The sequence below is a fragment of the Haematobia irritans genome, chromosome 1, assembly GCF_050003625.1.
Source record: "Haematobia irritans isolate KBUSLIRL chromosome 1, ASM5000362v1, whole genome shotgun sequence".
Lineage (NCBI taxonomy): Eukaryota > Metazoa > Arthropoda > Insecta > Diptera > Muscidae > Haematobia > Haematobia irritans.
The window spans coordinates 61,038,255-61,056,437 of record NC_134397.1 but is presented as its reverse complement, the minus strand read 5'-3'; the positions used below and the strand labels follow the sequence as shown (position 1 = coordinate 61,056,437).

The window sequence follows — 18,183 nt, the reverse complement described above, 5'->3', positions numbered from 1 at the left end:
TAATTTTTGTGACAAAATTTTCTATGAAAATAAAATTTTGACAAGATTTTCTATAGAAATATAATTTTAGGAAAATTTTCTATAGAAATAAAATTTTTACAAAATCTTCTATGGAAATAAAATTTTTACAAAATTTTTAATAGAAATAAAATTTTAACAAAATTTTCTGTAGAAATTTAATTTTAGAAAAATTTTTAATTTTTTACAAAATTTTCTATAGAAATATCATTTTAGGAAAATTTTCTATAGAAATAATTTTTTTTTTGACAAAATTTTCTATAAAAATAAAATTTTGACAAAATTTTCTATAGAAATAAAATTTTAACCAAGTTTTCTATTGAAAAAATTTTGAAAAAATTTTCTATAGAAATAAAATTTTGAAAAAATTTTCTATGGAAATAAAATTTTTACAAAATTTCCAATAGAAATAAAATTTTCTATAGAAATAAAATGTTGACAAAATTTTCTATAGGAATAAAATTTTGACCAAGTTTTCTATTAAAAAAAAATTTTGATAAAATTTTCTATAGAAATAATATTTTGACAAAATTTTCTATAGAAATAAAATTTTGACAAAATTTTCTATGGAAATAATATTTTGGCAAAATTTTCTATAGAAATAAAATTTTGGCAAAATTAGAATTAAAGTTTAAGAAAAGTTTCCATAAAAAAAATAGACAAAATTTTCTATAGATTTTTTTTTCTACAGAAATAAAATTTTGACAAACCTGTCTGAAGAAATAAATTTTAGGAAAATAATATTTTTTTGTTTGGTAGTTTTTGGTAAAGTTTTCTCCAAATTTTGTTAGATTATTTTTGTCTCAAGTGGCAACCGTGAGATTAACCCCAAAACCTAAATGAAATAGGACTTTAAAAAAATTATACGCATTATGAAAATAATCCAGAATATTTCAAATGAAAATGGATCGCAATTTCCTGTTTGGGATTGTGCTTCATTCTCAATTGGGACCTAGTTTTTGCATGCTGCGATTAAAACAATAGTGGCCACTATACACAATTTTTTTTCCGAATAGCATTGCAAGGCATCAAATTTGCCTTTGACGTGGCCGACATGCCGGGGTACTAATGCGATTTTCAAGAGATCACTACTCAGCAACATATATATAATTTTGTCTTAATACCTTATATTTTTTGCCATCAGTTAAGATTAATTTCATAAGTTAGGGTTCATTTCTTTTAAATCAAAAGTGAAAATGAGACCCAATTTTATTTTTGGGTCAATTTTCATGCTTCAGTTACATTTTATTGGGGCTCATTTTCATGGGCTAATATTCTTTATGAAACGCCGTGCCACGTTTGTGTCCCTGTTTAATTTGGGGTTTTGGGCTCATTTTGATACCTCCATAGAAAAAATCATGAACGGCGTGGTCAAAACGATCCATTCATAAAAGTGAATCAACACAAATGTGTTGTCAAACTGAGAACGGACTGGATCAACTTGACAACGTAAAAATGACACCATGCATTGTCAAAACAACAACCAACGTTTATGACATGAAAACGCAGTGGTTACGAATTTATAAACAAAATAAAAAATGATTTCCGCTACCGTGACTCGAACCTGTGTTGTCTGCACCATACCATTTAACAGTCGCCTTAACACATTACACCCCCCGGAGGAGTTGTCATAACAACGTCTAGCGATTATTTTAGGACTTTTCACGGCAAACGAAAAAAGAATGCAGTTCATGAAATCGTGAACGCCCGTGGACGAAAACGTGAACATTTCGTTTTGATTTTTTGTGAACGTTTCCGTTTCATTTTGTCACCGTCCGTTCACGATTGTGGAACGCAATTTTTTCTATTAGTCAGTTGAAATGCAGTTCGGTTAACGATAAATAATTTAAAAAAAATGATATTCCTTATTATTTCACTCCAGTGTTAATATTTCCCTAGGGTCGTTGCAATTAATTGTTTCCATTTAATCCACATTTTTTTCCATAAATTTGTTTTTATCTTCTTCATACACATACACATACACCACACCAACACTATGCAATACTTTACAAATACTTTTAATTTTTTTTTATAATATAAAAATACACGTTAAATTGTCAACCTATGAAAATCAAAAATCATACAATCACCCATTAAACAAAATCACTTATTTATTTTTTATTTATAAATATTTATATAAATATTAAACAAAAAACAAAAATAACAAATATACCTAAAAAAAATATATGCACAGTATGCCTGGCTTTTGTCGCCTACGAATGCACACAAAAGGTACGCACAATATCACTTCTTCTACTACTACTACCACCACCACCACTTCTACTACTTCTATCACCAATACAAATTGTAATAATACAACAACAAACAACAACAACAATAGCCATAACAATGGCAATTCAGCATCACCATCAACAAGTTGTAGCACAAATTCTTTAAATACGGCAGCATTTAATGGACAACAACAGCAGCAACAGTATTTCCATAATGGGCCAACAGGAAATGTGGCAATGGCATCACCATCATCATCACCAATGGCTTCGGCAGCATCCCCATCATCATCCTCCTCATCATTGTCCAATGCAAATCATCCAGTGGCATTTATTGAGTTTAAAGATGCCTCCAGTGCCGCCACAGCCATGCAACAGTTGCAGGGCAAATATTTGCTCTCATCAGACCGTGGTTCCATACGCATTGAATTTGCCAAAAGTAAAATGATTAATGATGGCTCTATGGCCCAACAGATGGCTAATGGAACGGCAGCAAGTCATGCCAATAAAATTTTAAATAATGTGACGGCCAATATTCAGAGTGCCCCTCCACCAACACAGGCTCCCCCATGCACCATGACTTTGATAAATCCCCCAAGCTCGGCTATGCTTACATCGCCTGCTACGAATGGTGCAGGGCCACAATTGTTGATATTGAATAGTTATCCCAATCCAAATGGATTCACAGCAGCTCCTCCACATCACCATCATCATCAGATAATGTTACCACCACCTACACCGGCTGCTGCCGTTGGGCAAGCAGCTGCTCAACACCAGCAATTTTTAAATTGTGTTACAGCTATGTCGGCACCACATTCAGCAACTCCTCTGGGCATGACAGCCGTCTCAATGGCAGCTGCTATGGGTTCACCTAGCCCATTTGCTAATCTTCATAGCTCCAATGGCAACAACAACAACAACAATTCCAATAATAACAATAATAATAATACTGCAACTAATGCAATTGTTAATAGTAATCGTTCAAGTGCACCACTACTACCACCACTACCACAACCACCACCAACCACACCAATGCAACCACAGCCTACTACTGTTGTTGTAAATTCACTACAGCACCAACTTCATCCAATACAGCACCAAAATCATCTTTTTAGAGACGTATGTATTGTTTCTTTATACTTTTTCTCTAGAAAAAGAAAGAACAACAAATTGAGAAAAAAAAATAAATTTAGTCTATAGTAGATATTTGGTATATTTGCACTGGATTATTTGCTTAATAGTATTTTTTTTATTAAAAGTTTTAAATACCTTAATTGTCTCTATTCACCTTTATAATTAATTTGCTGAATATCACATTTAATAGCTGAATATAAATGTATATCTTAAGAAATCCTATTTCTTTTGCCTATTATTTGTCCTATTCAGCTGTTAATATATTGGTTAAATATGATTTTTTATTGCTACATAGTATTAAAAATATTAAATTTAATATTTAAATATAATGGAGGCTAAAATCACTTCCACTCTTTTGCTTATTATTTAAATATAATCTTTTATATTCAAAATTCCATTATTTTTGGGAACTATATTTTACATATCCAGCGAATTACCTCGTTAGCTTTATATCATATCCGTTAGCTGAATATTACCTCTTATCTTTAGAGAGCATATATTTTAGTTAAATATCGTTTTTGAGTATTACTTTTTCTTATTCAGCTACTTTTTTATTTGCTGAATATAATTTTTTATAAAATAGCTGCATGTAAAAATATTTGCATCAATTTTGTTTTTATTTTTCGCTAAAGCTAAAAAATGCCGGAAGTATTATCTTACTCAGCTGAATAAAAAAATAATATTTATTGACTTAATACGTATTTTTTATGTAAAGTCTATGGAAAATAAATAACAATAACATGAAATTAAAAAAAAAAATAAATTTAGTATATTGCGCTAGTATATGGCCGATAACAGCCATGCAAACATTGGTCAATATTGATCTATAGTCATATATAGCCGACCGTCAATCACACAAAAATTGGTACATATCGCCAAAAATAATCTACCAAAATTTTATTTCTATAGAAAATTTTGTGAAAATTTTATTTCTATAAAAAAATTTTGTGAAAATTTTATTTCCATAGAAAATTTTGTCAAAATTTTATTTCTATAGAAAATTTTATCAAAATTTTATTTCTATAGAAAATTTTATCAATAATTTTATTTCTATAAAAATTTTATCAAAAATTTTATTACTATCGAAACTTTTGTCAAAATTTTATTTCTATAGAAGTTTTTGTCAAAATTGTTTTTCTATAGAAAATTTTGTTAAAATTTTATTTCTATAGACAATTTTGTCAAAATTTTATTTCTATAGAAAATTTTGTTAAAATTTTATTTCTATAGAAAATTTTGTCAAAATTTTATTTCTATAGAAAATTTTGTCAAAATTTTATTTCTATAGAAATTTTATCAAAATTTAATTTCTATAGAAAATTTTGTCAAAATTTTATTTCTATAGAAATTTTTATTTCTATAGAAAATTTTGTGAAAATTTTATTTCTATAGAAAATTTTGTGAAAATTTTATTTCTATAGAAAATTTTGTCAAAATTTTATTTCTGTAGAAAATTTTATAAAAATTTTATTTCTATAGAAAATTTTATCAAAATTTAATTTTTATAGAAAATTTTGTCAAAATTTAATTGCTATAGAAAATTTTGTGAAAATTTTATTTCTATAGAAAATTTTGTGAACATTTTATTTCTGTAGTAAATTTTGTCAAACTGAATTATATACGTATTTTATCGGTAAGTAAGTTAGGCCGTAAGGACTAACTTATAATTCAGAAGACGGTGTTAAGAAGTTTTAAGATACCTTGGCATCGGCAAGTGTTACCGCAACCCAGGTAATTCGATTGTGGATGACAGTCTTTAGAACACCCTCAAAAAAATCGCTTCGGTAACAATACTCCAAACACATTTTGCTTCAAGCGTATATATAGTTTCAGAATTGGTCCAAACAAAATATTGTTTATATTGTTCAAACATATTATGTTTCACCTTAGAGCATAACTGGTAGTAAAAAATTTTAATGAAATTTTCTGTGTGTGGATATATTTTTAAGGCGCCAATTAGTTACTTTCATTATTTTACTTGCAGCATACTCTCTATGTCTCTCTTTCTAAACACATATATGTTTATAGGCTATTTCCAAATTAATATATGTTTGTATCTAAGCATGTTATATTTACAAATATTTTATGACCCAAACATAATATGTTCTAACATATTAACATATATATCCCAAACATGTTAATACAAGCTTTTAAAAATATTGTGTTAAAAATTTGGAGTTCCAAACATATATTTTTTACACCCAAACATATGAAAAACAGTCTTTTTCGTCCGTGTAGAAGTTTCTACGCAATCCATGGTGGAGGGTACATAAGATTTGGCCTGGCCGAACTTACGGCCGTATATACTTGTTTTAATATCATTTTTACGATATTAAATTAATTATTCTTGAGCATAATTTCTTCATAAATTTTTCAAGTCAATTTTCAAGTCTTCCATCCCTCAAAAAACATTTCTTTTTGCTTCTATTCATTCCTTTTAATTTTCTAGAGAATTTCCCAAACTGATAGAGTAAATCTCATCACCCATTTGTTGTATTTTCCTTGTTTTCCCCAAAGCAATGAAATTCAATTAAACATTTCTCCAAATCAACAAAAAAACAACGTGATAAACAACACCAACTCAACAGTTGCCACAATTGAATTAAATAATAAAATTACTATTGGAAATTAAAAACAATGCGAAAATAAAATACAAAAAAAATACAGAAGCATACCAAAAAAAAGGTTAATGTTTCTGGTGTGGTATCAAATAACAAAACTTTTTAAATTCCCTATGGCTATAATTTACTTTTATAAATATTTAATGTTTTGTTTTTGGGGTTTCGATGTACTCTCTGTGGTATAGAATAATACCAGTAATACAAAATACGCACATACATAGAAAAACACTCGATGTATACAATGCATACTCCTATTATTAAGGGGCGATGGGGAAGAAGGAGTACATGACAAACAAACCCATTATTTTATAAGCATCATAGGATATAACGAAAATTTGGAAATGTTAAATATGGTGGACAGTTTTTAATCAGGAAAGAATAGTAGATTTTTTGCCACTCTGAATTTGTGCCATCTTTCGCTTTAATTTTTCATTTTTGTGTCACTTTTTTTCATGTTATGCCACTTTATAATTATTTGTTTTTTTTGGACTTTTCCAGCGTAGAAATTTATCGCCTGAAAGTATGCAATTTTTTTTTTTTATATAGAGGGTTAACCAAATTTTTCGCTGAGCTACCAATTTCAAGGAGCGGTGTTCGATAAAATGCAAGTAAAATAATTGTTAAATTCTTAAGACATATAGACGGCCGAATCTTAAATGCCAACCGGCATGGATAAAATATAACAGTTTCCTTTGAAAAATCCCGTGTTGTAGCGTGTTACTTGATATTATATACGCGGATTTTATGAAACATATTTCCTGAAAAAAATCGAATTTTTTCCATTTAAGTTCAACAAAAAATATAATTCTTGTAATTTGCAAAATTTTCTCAAATGAACTTCCATGCAAGTGAAAAAGTCAAATGGATGAAATTTTTAAAAATATTTTCGTTTTTTATTGATTTTCTATTCTTTTTTTTGCGACTCCTAATTCTCTAAAATTTAAATTTAGGGCATTTTCTAAGACTTATCCCTCCAACTAACGCTAATGATTTAAGAAAATAAAAATTGTACTTTACACCCTGTTATACAAATATAGAATGGTTCACCACCTACTACTATATCAAAGAAAAATATAAAAAACACCACAATACCAAATAATACATGATTTTGCTATTCGCTCTTCATACTTAGCAATTTCGTAACAATTTGTCGTGACTACATGATTTCATTTTTACTACTATACTGGCATACAATATTTTTTCTGTCAGGGTTTTTGCCAGTTCCATTGTTATTATAAAGCCATGCTACTACCCCTTATAATTTAGTTGTATTCCCAGTAGAAAAAATGGGTTGTGTGTTTTTTTGCAAGTTATGTATAATAAAAGGCCTAAGAGTACAAGTCAATGCTTTTGAAGTGAAGTTATTTATGGCATAGCATTTCCAAAAAAAAATAATATTGATAGGTCCCCTACCCCAATAGGATTTCTTAAATCGTGTTTCATTATATTATAAAATTGTATAACCTACAAAGTAACTGCTCTTTCTATCTCTCTCTCTCTCTCTTCTGCTACATATAAAGCCAGATTTTTTTTTCTATAATTCTTGATATATTTCACCATGGGAAATTTCGCCCTATATTAAAAATTATGAAGATAAAATTTCATTGGCAAGAACTTTGAGCTACCAAATCTTAAAAAAAATTATAATAACAGCCCCCTCCCTTTAAAATCTGGCTTCAAGATTATATGACCTTCAGCGTTGCCGTTTTGGTCCGATCGGACCAAAATTGGTCCAAAAGATTTCTAATTTTTAAATTTGGTCCGATGGTCGGACCAAATGAAATTTGGTCCATTTTGGTCCATTTTCATAAATTTGGCCAAATTTATAATTTTTCCTAGAATTTAAAATTTCTATCACATAGTATATGTGCAGTGAAAAAAATATTGACGTGAGGCCAAAGATTTCATGTGCTTAAAATACGAATGCGAATTTTGCTTAGCATAGAAGACGTATTTCTCTAAAATAACATTTTTTCCCTTGCCCAAACGACTATAAACTTCTCAATGAAGTCGGTTTGTCCTTATAGTTAAGTGACTCGACTTAAATTGGGTATCCCAAAATGAAAGAAAATTTCGTTGTACTAAAGTCAAAATGACCTTAATACTTCTGAAAATAATTTCAAAATTAATGAAATCGTCTTTAATAGTGTTGACTTTTTGCATCTCGACTATAAAACTAAAAAGCGTTTAAAAATAGGAGATATTTTTTAAAACTTTATTTTAAAGTCGTTTTTTACTTGAAACATATAATAATTTTCAGTTGTAGTCGAGTCTGAATTTGGAAATTTAAGTAGTCGTTCAGACGTTTCCAATGGACTTTGATGGAACATGAAGAAAAACAAATTAATACATTAGAATTTGTTTCCTAGAATCAAGTACGCAAAACACAAATTTAAAAAAGAATTGTGACGTAAATTTCTCCTCACGTCTAGTCTCTGCTTCTTTGGATTGGAATCAATATACCACAATCAAAATCTTTGCTTTTTTTCAGTGTGGGATTAGATATCATTTCAATCACAGAAAATCGAATATTTCGCATTGATGTCAACCAAAATTGACTTTAAAATTCGACCATTTCAAACAGTCAATTTTTTTCAAATTTAAAAAATGTTGAAAAGTCGACGTTTTGATGTCAACCGCTAAATTATATCAGTTTTTTCTTATTTACTTTACTTTTTTAATAAAATCACTATGTGCAACAATAAAAGACTTTTTAAAGCATTTTTTCCTAGAAGTTGGAAATTTGGTCCGCTGGAGGGAATTTTGGTTTGGAAAAATTTTGGTCCAAAATAAAATTGTGTAGTGGCAACGCTGATGACCTTCAAGGCAACTGCTCTTTCACTCTCTCTCTCCCTCTTCTGTTACATATAAAGGCAAAGTTTTTGATCTATTATTCTTGATCTCTTCCATCGTGGCCCCTATTTCGTCCTATGTTAAAAAATTATGAAGATAAAATTTCATTGGCAACAGCTTTGAGCTCTCAAATCCAAAAAAAAAAACTGATATTACCAGCCCCCCATAAAGATTCTAAAATCATGCTTCATGATTGCATGGCCTGTAAAGGAACTTCTCTTTCTTTCTCTCTCTCTCTTCTATGACATATAAAATCAGGTTGTTTTGAGTTAAAATTCTTGATCTCTTTCATCCCTTCCCCCCTATTTCACCCAATGGTAAAAATAATAGTAAGTAGTAACGAAGATAAAATTTCATTGGCAAGAACTTTGAGCTACCAAATCTTAAAAAAATTATAATAACAGACCCCCTCCCTTTAAAATCTGGCTTCATGATTATATGACCTTCAAGGCAACTGCTCTTTCACTCTCTCTCTCCCTCTTCTGTTACATATAAAGCCAAAGTTTTTGATCTATAATTCTCTTAGGATATCTTCCATCATGCCCCCCTATTTCGTCCTATGTTAAAAAATTATGAAGATAAAATTTCATTGGCAACAGCTTTGAGCTCCCAAATCCAAAAAAAAAAACTGATATTACCAGCCCCCCATAAAGTTTCTAAAATCATGCTTCATGATTGCATGGCCTGTAAGGGAACTGCTCTTTTTCTCTCCCTCTCTCTCTCTTCTATGACATATAAAATCAGTAGTTTTGAGTTAAAATTCTTGATCTCTTTCATCTCTTTCCCCCTATTTCACCCAATGTTAAAAATAGTAGTAAGTAGTAATTTCTTTATTTAACATTATTTTCATTTTAACAATTTTGCAAATATATACATTGTTTGATTGATTTCATTAAATTTACAACTTACAATATTTCATTTGTTTGAAGTTAATATAAAGGTTTAGCGACATATATACGAAAATAAAATTTCATTAGCAAGGCCTTTGAACTCCCAAATCCAAATGTCTAACATGCTCTCTGTCTCTTCTCATTGCTGCAACTGGAATTGTTCTTACTACTCCTTTGCTAAGGGTAACCGAGTTTCTCTTCGTTCTCTCTTCCAACCAAACCCAACCAAAAAGTTCTTCTAACTCTGTGTATCATGTCTGCAATTTAGCACGAGCCACTTACTATAAAGAAAGAATGAACGCATACACGGAATGATGTTGTAAATAAAGTATCCAATTCGTATGCGTGTTACACGCACATTGGTTTATTGCTGTAGTTGTGTAGTTGAAGGAATAAAAAATGAAAATAAAACTTTTAGTTTTTCTCTGGGTTTTGTTTTTTGTTTGGTCTAAACAAACTGATGGAAAGAGTAATTTAATGTTATATTCTCATGGTTGCTTGCAATTGAGCTACGATATATATAGTATGTAATAAATAATTGTATATTAAACAGATTTAAAGATAAAAACAAAGTATTTCGCGAAAAGTCTTTTAGACTGAAAAAAATTTTTCTGCACGAAAAGTTTACACAATATTAGGGATAAGTTTCATTAAAATTAAGATATTTTAATAGAAAAAAATTTTATAATTTTTGTCTACAATTTTATTTTATAGAATTTGGAACACAAATCTATGAATTTTACGTCTCTTCATTATTGTCGTATGAAATAATCTAAAAAAATTAACTGAGATTCTGAATATTTGATTACAAAAAAATCTTCAAATATGGGTTAAGACTAATTTTGAGGATTTTGTTTTTGTCGAAATTAAAAAGAAATATTTTGCTTCAATTATAATTTATATTTTAAAATTGAAATTTATTTGTACGATAATAGATTTTGTTTGTATATCACACAATTGCAACAAAAATTCAATGTATCCAGTGTTGTCTGTATTTTTCTGGCTCTTGTCCCCAAATTATGATGTTTTCGTCTTCAAAAATCCCCAATTTAAATTAAAAATCCTCAAAAAATCTCCAATACATTTTTGCCATTTTTTTTATGAAAAAAAAAACTATAGGTAATCTAATATATAAAAATAAGTCGGTTTTTCCTTCCTGACGCAATAACTCCAGAACGCACGAAACAATTCCCTTCGGGCTCCGTAAGGTTTATAGCAAAGAAAATTTAAGAAAAGTTTCAACGGAAAAGCTGGAAAATCTTTTTTATATACAGCGCCATCTCTGATGCAACTCCGGAACGCACGAACCGATTTCCACGGTTTTGCATTCGTTGGCGGGGTTTCGGGCTCTGTGAGGTTTATAGAAATAGAAGAGTCAAGAAAAGTTTCAAGGGAAAAGCGGAAAATCTTTTTTTACATACAGCGCACATTAAAAAATTTTATATTTTGAATTCATCGCAGTTGCTTTTGTTATAAAATAATTTTATTTTTTCACATGGAAAATGTTCGGAGAACGTAGAGGGTAATAATGTGGTGAAAATAGGGTACACCATTTTTCGATATCTGGTTGCCCGACTTATAATTGGGCCAAAGTTCTCCGATTTGGGTGAAATTTCCAAGGAGGTTAGGGATGATGTCTAGACAAAAACCCGCTACTTTATTTTTCGATATTTGGTCGCGGAGGTGGACCAACCCTTTGTACGATTTTTGTTTAAAGTACAGTAAAAAAAATCTCTGATTTACGGTCAAGATTGATATTCCCTTGGCTATGTATTCGTTTAACTTTTACATTAAACATGGCAAAGACAATGGCTCTAGAGACTTCAGCTAATAAAATGAGAGGTTTTAATAGTCTGTTTCTGAGAGTTCGTTCGACATACAGAAACAGGCTATAACTCTTGGAGAATATTTATATTTTACCCCTTCTGCGGAATATGGGCTCAAGAAGTCAAATTAGGAGACTGGTTTGTATTGGGGCTATATACAATTATTAAGCACATGGACTATTTTTTTGTGTGGTACCTAGAGATGGAATTCTGACAATGCGTGCCGAATTTCCATTCTATCGGGTAAAAAATGCTGCCCTGAAGGATCAAATGTTGACTTCAGTTTCTATAAGGTCTGGCCCCTTTGAAATGCCATTCGAATAAAAACAGCAGAACTGAAAACAAATATGGCTAGATTTCTAGTTAAAATAGCTATATCTAGCTTAAAGTAGCTAAATTGGCATCACTGAATGTAGCTCCACAATACAAGAGAAGAGCAATCATTATGTCGAGAGAACCGTCATCTAAAAGCTGAGAAGAGCAATTGTATATGTCCACAATGAAATACCAAAACAAATGGAAATAGTTTTAAGAAAAAATTTCCACCATCGCAAGAATGTTAAAATAAATCATTTAAACAGATGGTATTAAAATTTCCATCTTATTAGCACATTTCTATAAATTCTTATAACATTTTCATAAATTCCTAAGGAATACGAGAATATGAAAATAATTTTTTTTTTTTTGTTTTCATTCACCTACCACTCCGCCCTTTGAATGTAAATGTACATACCTTTGCCATTTAACCTTATCGTTACGTTACGAACGTAAAAAGATAAATGATATTTTACTAGAAAAACAAACTTAAATTCTTCTCTAGATATGTTACGAGACACTAAAATACCGGTAAATGTAAAATGCAAAAGAAAAATTGTTCGTGATGGTCTTAAGAAGAAGATGAGACCAAAGAATCCTCTTTTTAAACGAGAAGCAAGCCAACACTTGCAAGTAAAATAAATTTAGTTTTTCTTTTTTTTGTAATATGGTAAACTGAAGACCAAAGAAAGACGTAGGAATTACTAACACCAGGAGCTTAGTCCTAGGTTGGAGAGATAGTCGTCATAACACCCTGAAATAACCATCCAAAGATTAAGACGAAAGAAAACACCAATGAAGCTATGGGGTAAACTACTATGGCTTATAAAAAATGCATTATGTTGTTAGACATCTGCTGAATACTTAGGTTATAGCCATTTTTTTTTTCTTTTGCTATTACTATTGCTTGTGCTGTTAGTAACACTTAATGTTTATCGTTAAACATGAAGAGTTTTACTACTGGTGTATTGCAGGTTTTATTTTTCGAATTTTTCCTTTTAATACGAGCCATGAATGAATGAAAAAATAAACCCTCTAGAAATAACGCTATTTTAAAATCACCAGACCCCAAAAATTGTATTTAACACAGAACGCGTATAATACGTTTTGCCATAAACTACAACTAATCGCATAACAATTTGACTTTTGCTAAAAGTTAAACTATCAAGTAAATTATTAAAGTGGAAATATAGTAGTAACGTAAAACCTTCTTGGGGATGTATAGTAATTTGTAAAATGAATAATATAGATTTTAAATATTTAAGAGCCAACAAATTCTATTCATGTACAAATAAATATCGGTTCAAAATTACAACAGATATTTAAAGTAAAAAGCGTTTATTCAATTAAAAAAAAAATTATCCAAGTCTAAGTCTATATTTGAAAATTATTTGTTTTCAATCCAAAGATTCAATATCTCATTTAATTAAATATTTTTCTTTAAATTTAAGGACATTCTGTCATACTTCAAAAACATACGATTTAAATTTAGAGATGCAAATTTTAAGGATCTATGTCCTAACTTTTTAATGAAATTAAAATTTTAAAACAAAATTTTACGGAGAGACACAAAAGTTAATTCAATTTCATGCAAACAAAATTTTAAAGTAACATTTACGAACTCTCTTTTAGTTAAAATTTTTATTAAATATAACATATAAAGGGTGATACGGTCAAAATTTGGTGAAGGGAAAACGCGTGTAAATCGGTGAAATCGTTTATTAAAAAAATCAAATTAAATTTCTTTTTCAAGTTCAATTAGTATAAAATTCTGGAAAAATATTCAGTTAGGCTTTCGCTTTTCCAAATCCGAATTGGCGGGCCTCACGCTTGACACCTGCCATCAGATTTTGTACAACCACCTTGTCCACCTTCTTCACCGCAGAAAGCCAGTTTGCCTTGAACTGCTGCTCGTCCTTAGCAGTTTTTTTGGTCTTCTTTAGGTTCCGCTTGACAATAGCCCAGTATTTCTCAATTGGGAGGAGCTCTGGCGTGTTGGGAGGGTTCTTGTCCTTGGGAACCACCTGCACGTTGTTGGCGGAGTACCACTCCATGGCCTTTTTACCGTAATGGCAAGATGCCAAATCCGGCCAAAACAGTACGGAACAACCGGGTTTTTTCAGGAAAGGCAGCAGACGTTTATTCAAACACTCTTTCACGTAAATTTCTTGGTTGACAGTCCCGCAAGCTATGCAAATGCTGCTTTTCAAGCCACAGGTACAGATGGCTTGCCAAACCAGATATTTCTTTGCGAACTTTGACAGTTTTATGTGCTTGAAAATATCTGCTACCTTTCCCCTTCCTTTTGCCGTATAAAACTCCTGTCCCGGAAGCTGCTTGTAGTCGGCTTTGACGTAGGTTTCGTCGTCCATTACCACGCAGTCAAACTTCGTCAGCATCATCGGGGATCGCGCTTTGGCCGTCGTATTTTATTTAGCGATTTTGCCAGCTTTGCGTGCGAGTAGCTCGGATTTTCGCGATGCGCGAGCAAAATTTTGATACGCTGCTCTTCTTGCTTGGACGGCATTTTGACAACTGAAGAGTGAATTCCAAAATCAAAATAAGAGCAACATTCCACACACACACCTTCAAAATGAGGGGTGTTCAAGTTTTTTAAATGCAAAATTGAAAGAAATACGTCAAGTTTATATTGACCAAATTTTGACCGTATCACCCTTTATTAAAATTACTTGGGTTGTGGTATCTTAAATCGTTTTCTAAATTGTGAGTTAGTTCATACTTGGTATATATTAGACACAAAAGGTATGTGTAGGTAAGTCTACAAATAATTACGAATCGATATGGACTTTTGCACGGTACGTAGGGAGCCAGAATTGAAATATGGGGGTCGCTTATATGGGGGCATATACAATTATGATCTTGATATGGACCAATTTTTGTGTGATTGGGGATCGATTTATCTGAGGGCTATATATAACTATAAACCGATATGGACCTAGTTAGGCGTGGTTGTTAACGGCCATATACTAGCACAATGTACCAAATTTCAACTGACTCGGATGAAATTTGCTCCTCCAAAGCTCGGGATCGGTTTATATGGGGGCTATATATGATTATGGACTGATATGGACCACTTTTGGCATGGTTGTTAAATATCATATACTACCACCACGTACCAAATTTCAGCCAGATCGGATGAATTTTGCTTCTCCAAAAGGCACCGGAGGTCAAATCTGGGGATCGGTTTATATGGGGGCTATATATAATTATGGACTGATATGAACCAATTCATGCATGATTGTTGGATACCATATACTAACATCACGTACCAAATTTCAACCGAGTCGGATGAATTTTGCTTCTCCAAGGGGCTCCGGAAGTTTAAATCTGGGGAGCAATATAATTATGGACCAATTTCGACCAATTTTTGCATGGGTGTTTGAGGTCATATATTAACACCAAATCGAATGAAATTTGCTTCTCTTAGAGGCTCCGCAAGCCAAATCGAGGGATCGGTTTATATGGGGGCTATATATAATTATGGACCGATGTGGACCACTTTTTGCATGGTTGTTAGAGACCATATACTAACACCATGTACCAAATTTCAGCCGGATCGGATGAAATTTGCTTCTCTTAGAGACTCCGAAAGCCAAATCGGGGGATCGGTTTATATGGGGGCTATATATAATTATGGACCGATGAGGACCAATTTTTGCATGGTTGTTAGAGACCATATACTAACACCATGTACCAAATTTCAGCCGGATCGGATGAAATTTGCTTCTCTTAGAGGGTCTGCAAGCTAAATTTGGGGGTGCGTTTATATCGGGGCTATACGTAAAAGTGGACCGATATGGCCCATTTGCAATACCATCTGACCTACATCAATAACAACCACTTGTGCCAAGTTTCAAGTCGATAGCTTGTTTCGTTCGGAAGTTAGCGTGATTTCAACAGACGGACGGACTTGCTCAGATCGACTCAGAATTTCACCACGACCCAGAATGTATATATACTTTATGGGGTCTTAGAGCAATATTTCGATGTGTTACAAACGGAATGACAAAGTTCATATACCCCCATCCTATGGTGGAGGGTAAAAAATTTTTAATCTAGGACTATTATTTTTTTATTTTTAATCCAAAGATTCGCAATCTCTGCCCGTTTATTGGTCCAAATTTTTAACATATTTCAATGATCCTAAATTCATTAAAAATACTTTTTTTTATTTTGAAATTATTTAAAAACTTTATTTTAACTAAAATTTCTGTTTTTAAGAAATTAGTGTATGTTTTCTCTATTAAAATGTATTTTATAGAATCGTATTAGATCAATATGTTTTTCAGTGACTACAAAAAAAAAAAAAATATCACCAACATTTTCCCAATTAAAATTTTAATTGAATTCTAAAAAAATATCAATTCAAAATTTAATTTTACCAAATTTTTTTTTTTTTTGTTTTGGATTGAAACAACATTCAATCACGAAAATTAATAGTATCAATAAAATTTGTTAATTGGATCAATTATTTTTTTTAATTGACGTTGGTGATTGATACTATTATTTCTTTGATTGAAGAAATTTCAATTAAAAATTAATTGGATCAATAAATTTCGTCATTGAAGACCAAAAATATTTTTTTCTACTGTCCGTCCGTCTGTCCATCTATTTGTCTTTACAAGAGAAAGATCACAATTTTTTCGATCTTTATAAAATTAGTTAATCTTTTCCCAAAAATTTTCCAATATTATCCTCTTCACAGAAAATTATAATTTTATTGCAAACAAAATATTTTGTTCAATTATATTTTATTTCAAAAAAAAAAATTATTTAAAATTTTCAACAGCAAAAAAAAATAGCAAATCTGTATTTTCCCAAAAAATTTTACAATATTGTCCTCTTCACAGAAAATTTTAATTTTATTTTATCAATTATATTTTATTTCAAAAAAAAATTATTTTAAATTTTCAAGAGCCTAATGAATTTTTTGTTATCCCAAGTATATCTCAAAAATTTTAGGAACTAAACATGAATATAAAATTCAATGACCCTACAAATAAGTTCAATGTAAACTAAATCAGAAAAAAATTTTTGTAGGATTCCCAAAAATAATGAATGAACTGCCGCACGGTTAATATGATTTGGCGGCAAAAATCTCTGCTTTACCTCTAGTTGTTTTTTTTTATCTTCTTCAATTATATATTTTTGTTTTTTGGAATGAAATTTTTCTTATCCCAAATATATCTCAAAAATGTTAAACACTTTATTTAATTTTTGTCTTAATTTAGTTATAGTAAAATTTTTACATTATTTAAAATTTCATAAGTAACTAAAACAAATGTGTATAAAATATTTTTTTAACTTAAAAATAAAAGCTCCTCTACCAGCTTTAAATTATTATTTTTGGCTTCAACAGCGTTGTCGGTTAATATAAAGTCAAAACTTTCCTTTACTTATTGTTTTCCCATTTTTGTTTCTTCATATGAATTTCATAATAGTTAATACCAAGTCATTTGTAAATATAAAGTATAATTTGTAAAAATTTAATTTTTATTTAAAAAAGTATTTGTTGCTTTTTTATGCACTGCACTATATTGCTTAATATCTGTATGAAGGCAATAAACCTTTTTTTCTAACATTTAAGAATATTTTATAAATCTGTATTAATTTTGTTTTAATATAGCATTGTTTATAGTTTTAATTTTTAATTTAAGCATTTAATTTTTGTTTTATATTTTAAATTTTTTTTCTTAATATAACAGGAAATGTTTCAATATTATCTCAAATTAGCTGATATATTTATTATTTCAAAAAAAAAAATTCCCTTTTAACAAAATTTATTTATTTTTATTTCCCGAACATTTTCAGAGGAGCGGGTATGGAATCAAGGCATGATTTACTTAGTAAAAAAATCGAACGTGAAATGCAGCCACATCAACAACATCCCCAACATCATCATCAACAACATCAGCAATTTCTAATGACAACACCAACCTGACCCATTACAACAACAGCGGCAGCAGCAGCGGCGGCGGCAGCGGTTGCTGTCAATTCCCAACATTCCCAGCATGCTCAGCAGCAACAACTGCAACAAAATGCTGCCCAACAGCAACATTATCAGCATTTTGTAAGTCAAGCTCTGCATCAGCAACAGTCACAGCAATCGCAGCCCCAACAACATCAACACCAACAAACACACCATACAACAGCAGCTAGCCAGCATCATTATGTCAATAATGCCGCCGCAACAATAGCTGCCACCCACCACATACCTACAACCCTTATAGCTGGAGCCGCACCTGCCTCAGCCACAGGCCTCTATTCATATGTTCTG

The 18,183-nt window shown here is 30.7% G+C and overlaps 1 protein-coding gene across 1 annotated transcript in view; it reads left to right on the top strand.

Moving 5' to 3' along the window:
* Positions 1-17,850, top strand: part of cpo (RNA-binding protein) — a 368,767-nt gene extending 350,917 nt beyond the window's left edge. The window contains 2 exon segments of the mRNA XM_075295151.1: positions 2,213-3,365; positions 17,718-17,850. Coding sequence (XP_075151266.1) covers positions 2,213-3,365; positions 17,718-17,744 — 1,180 coding nt within the window. The 3' untranslated portion in view covers positions 17,745-17,850.
* The last annotated feature ends 333 nt before the right edge of the window (positions 17,851-18,183 follow it).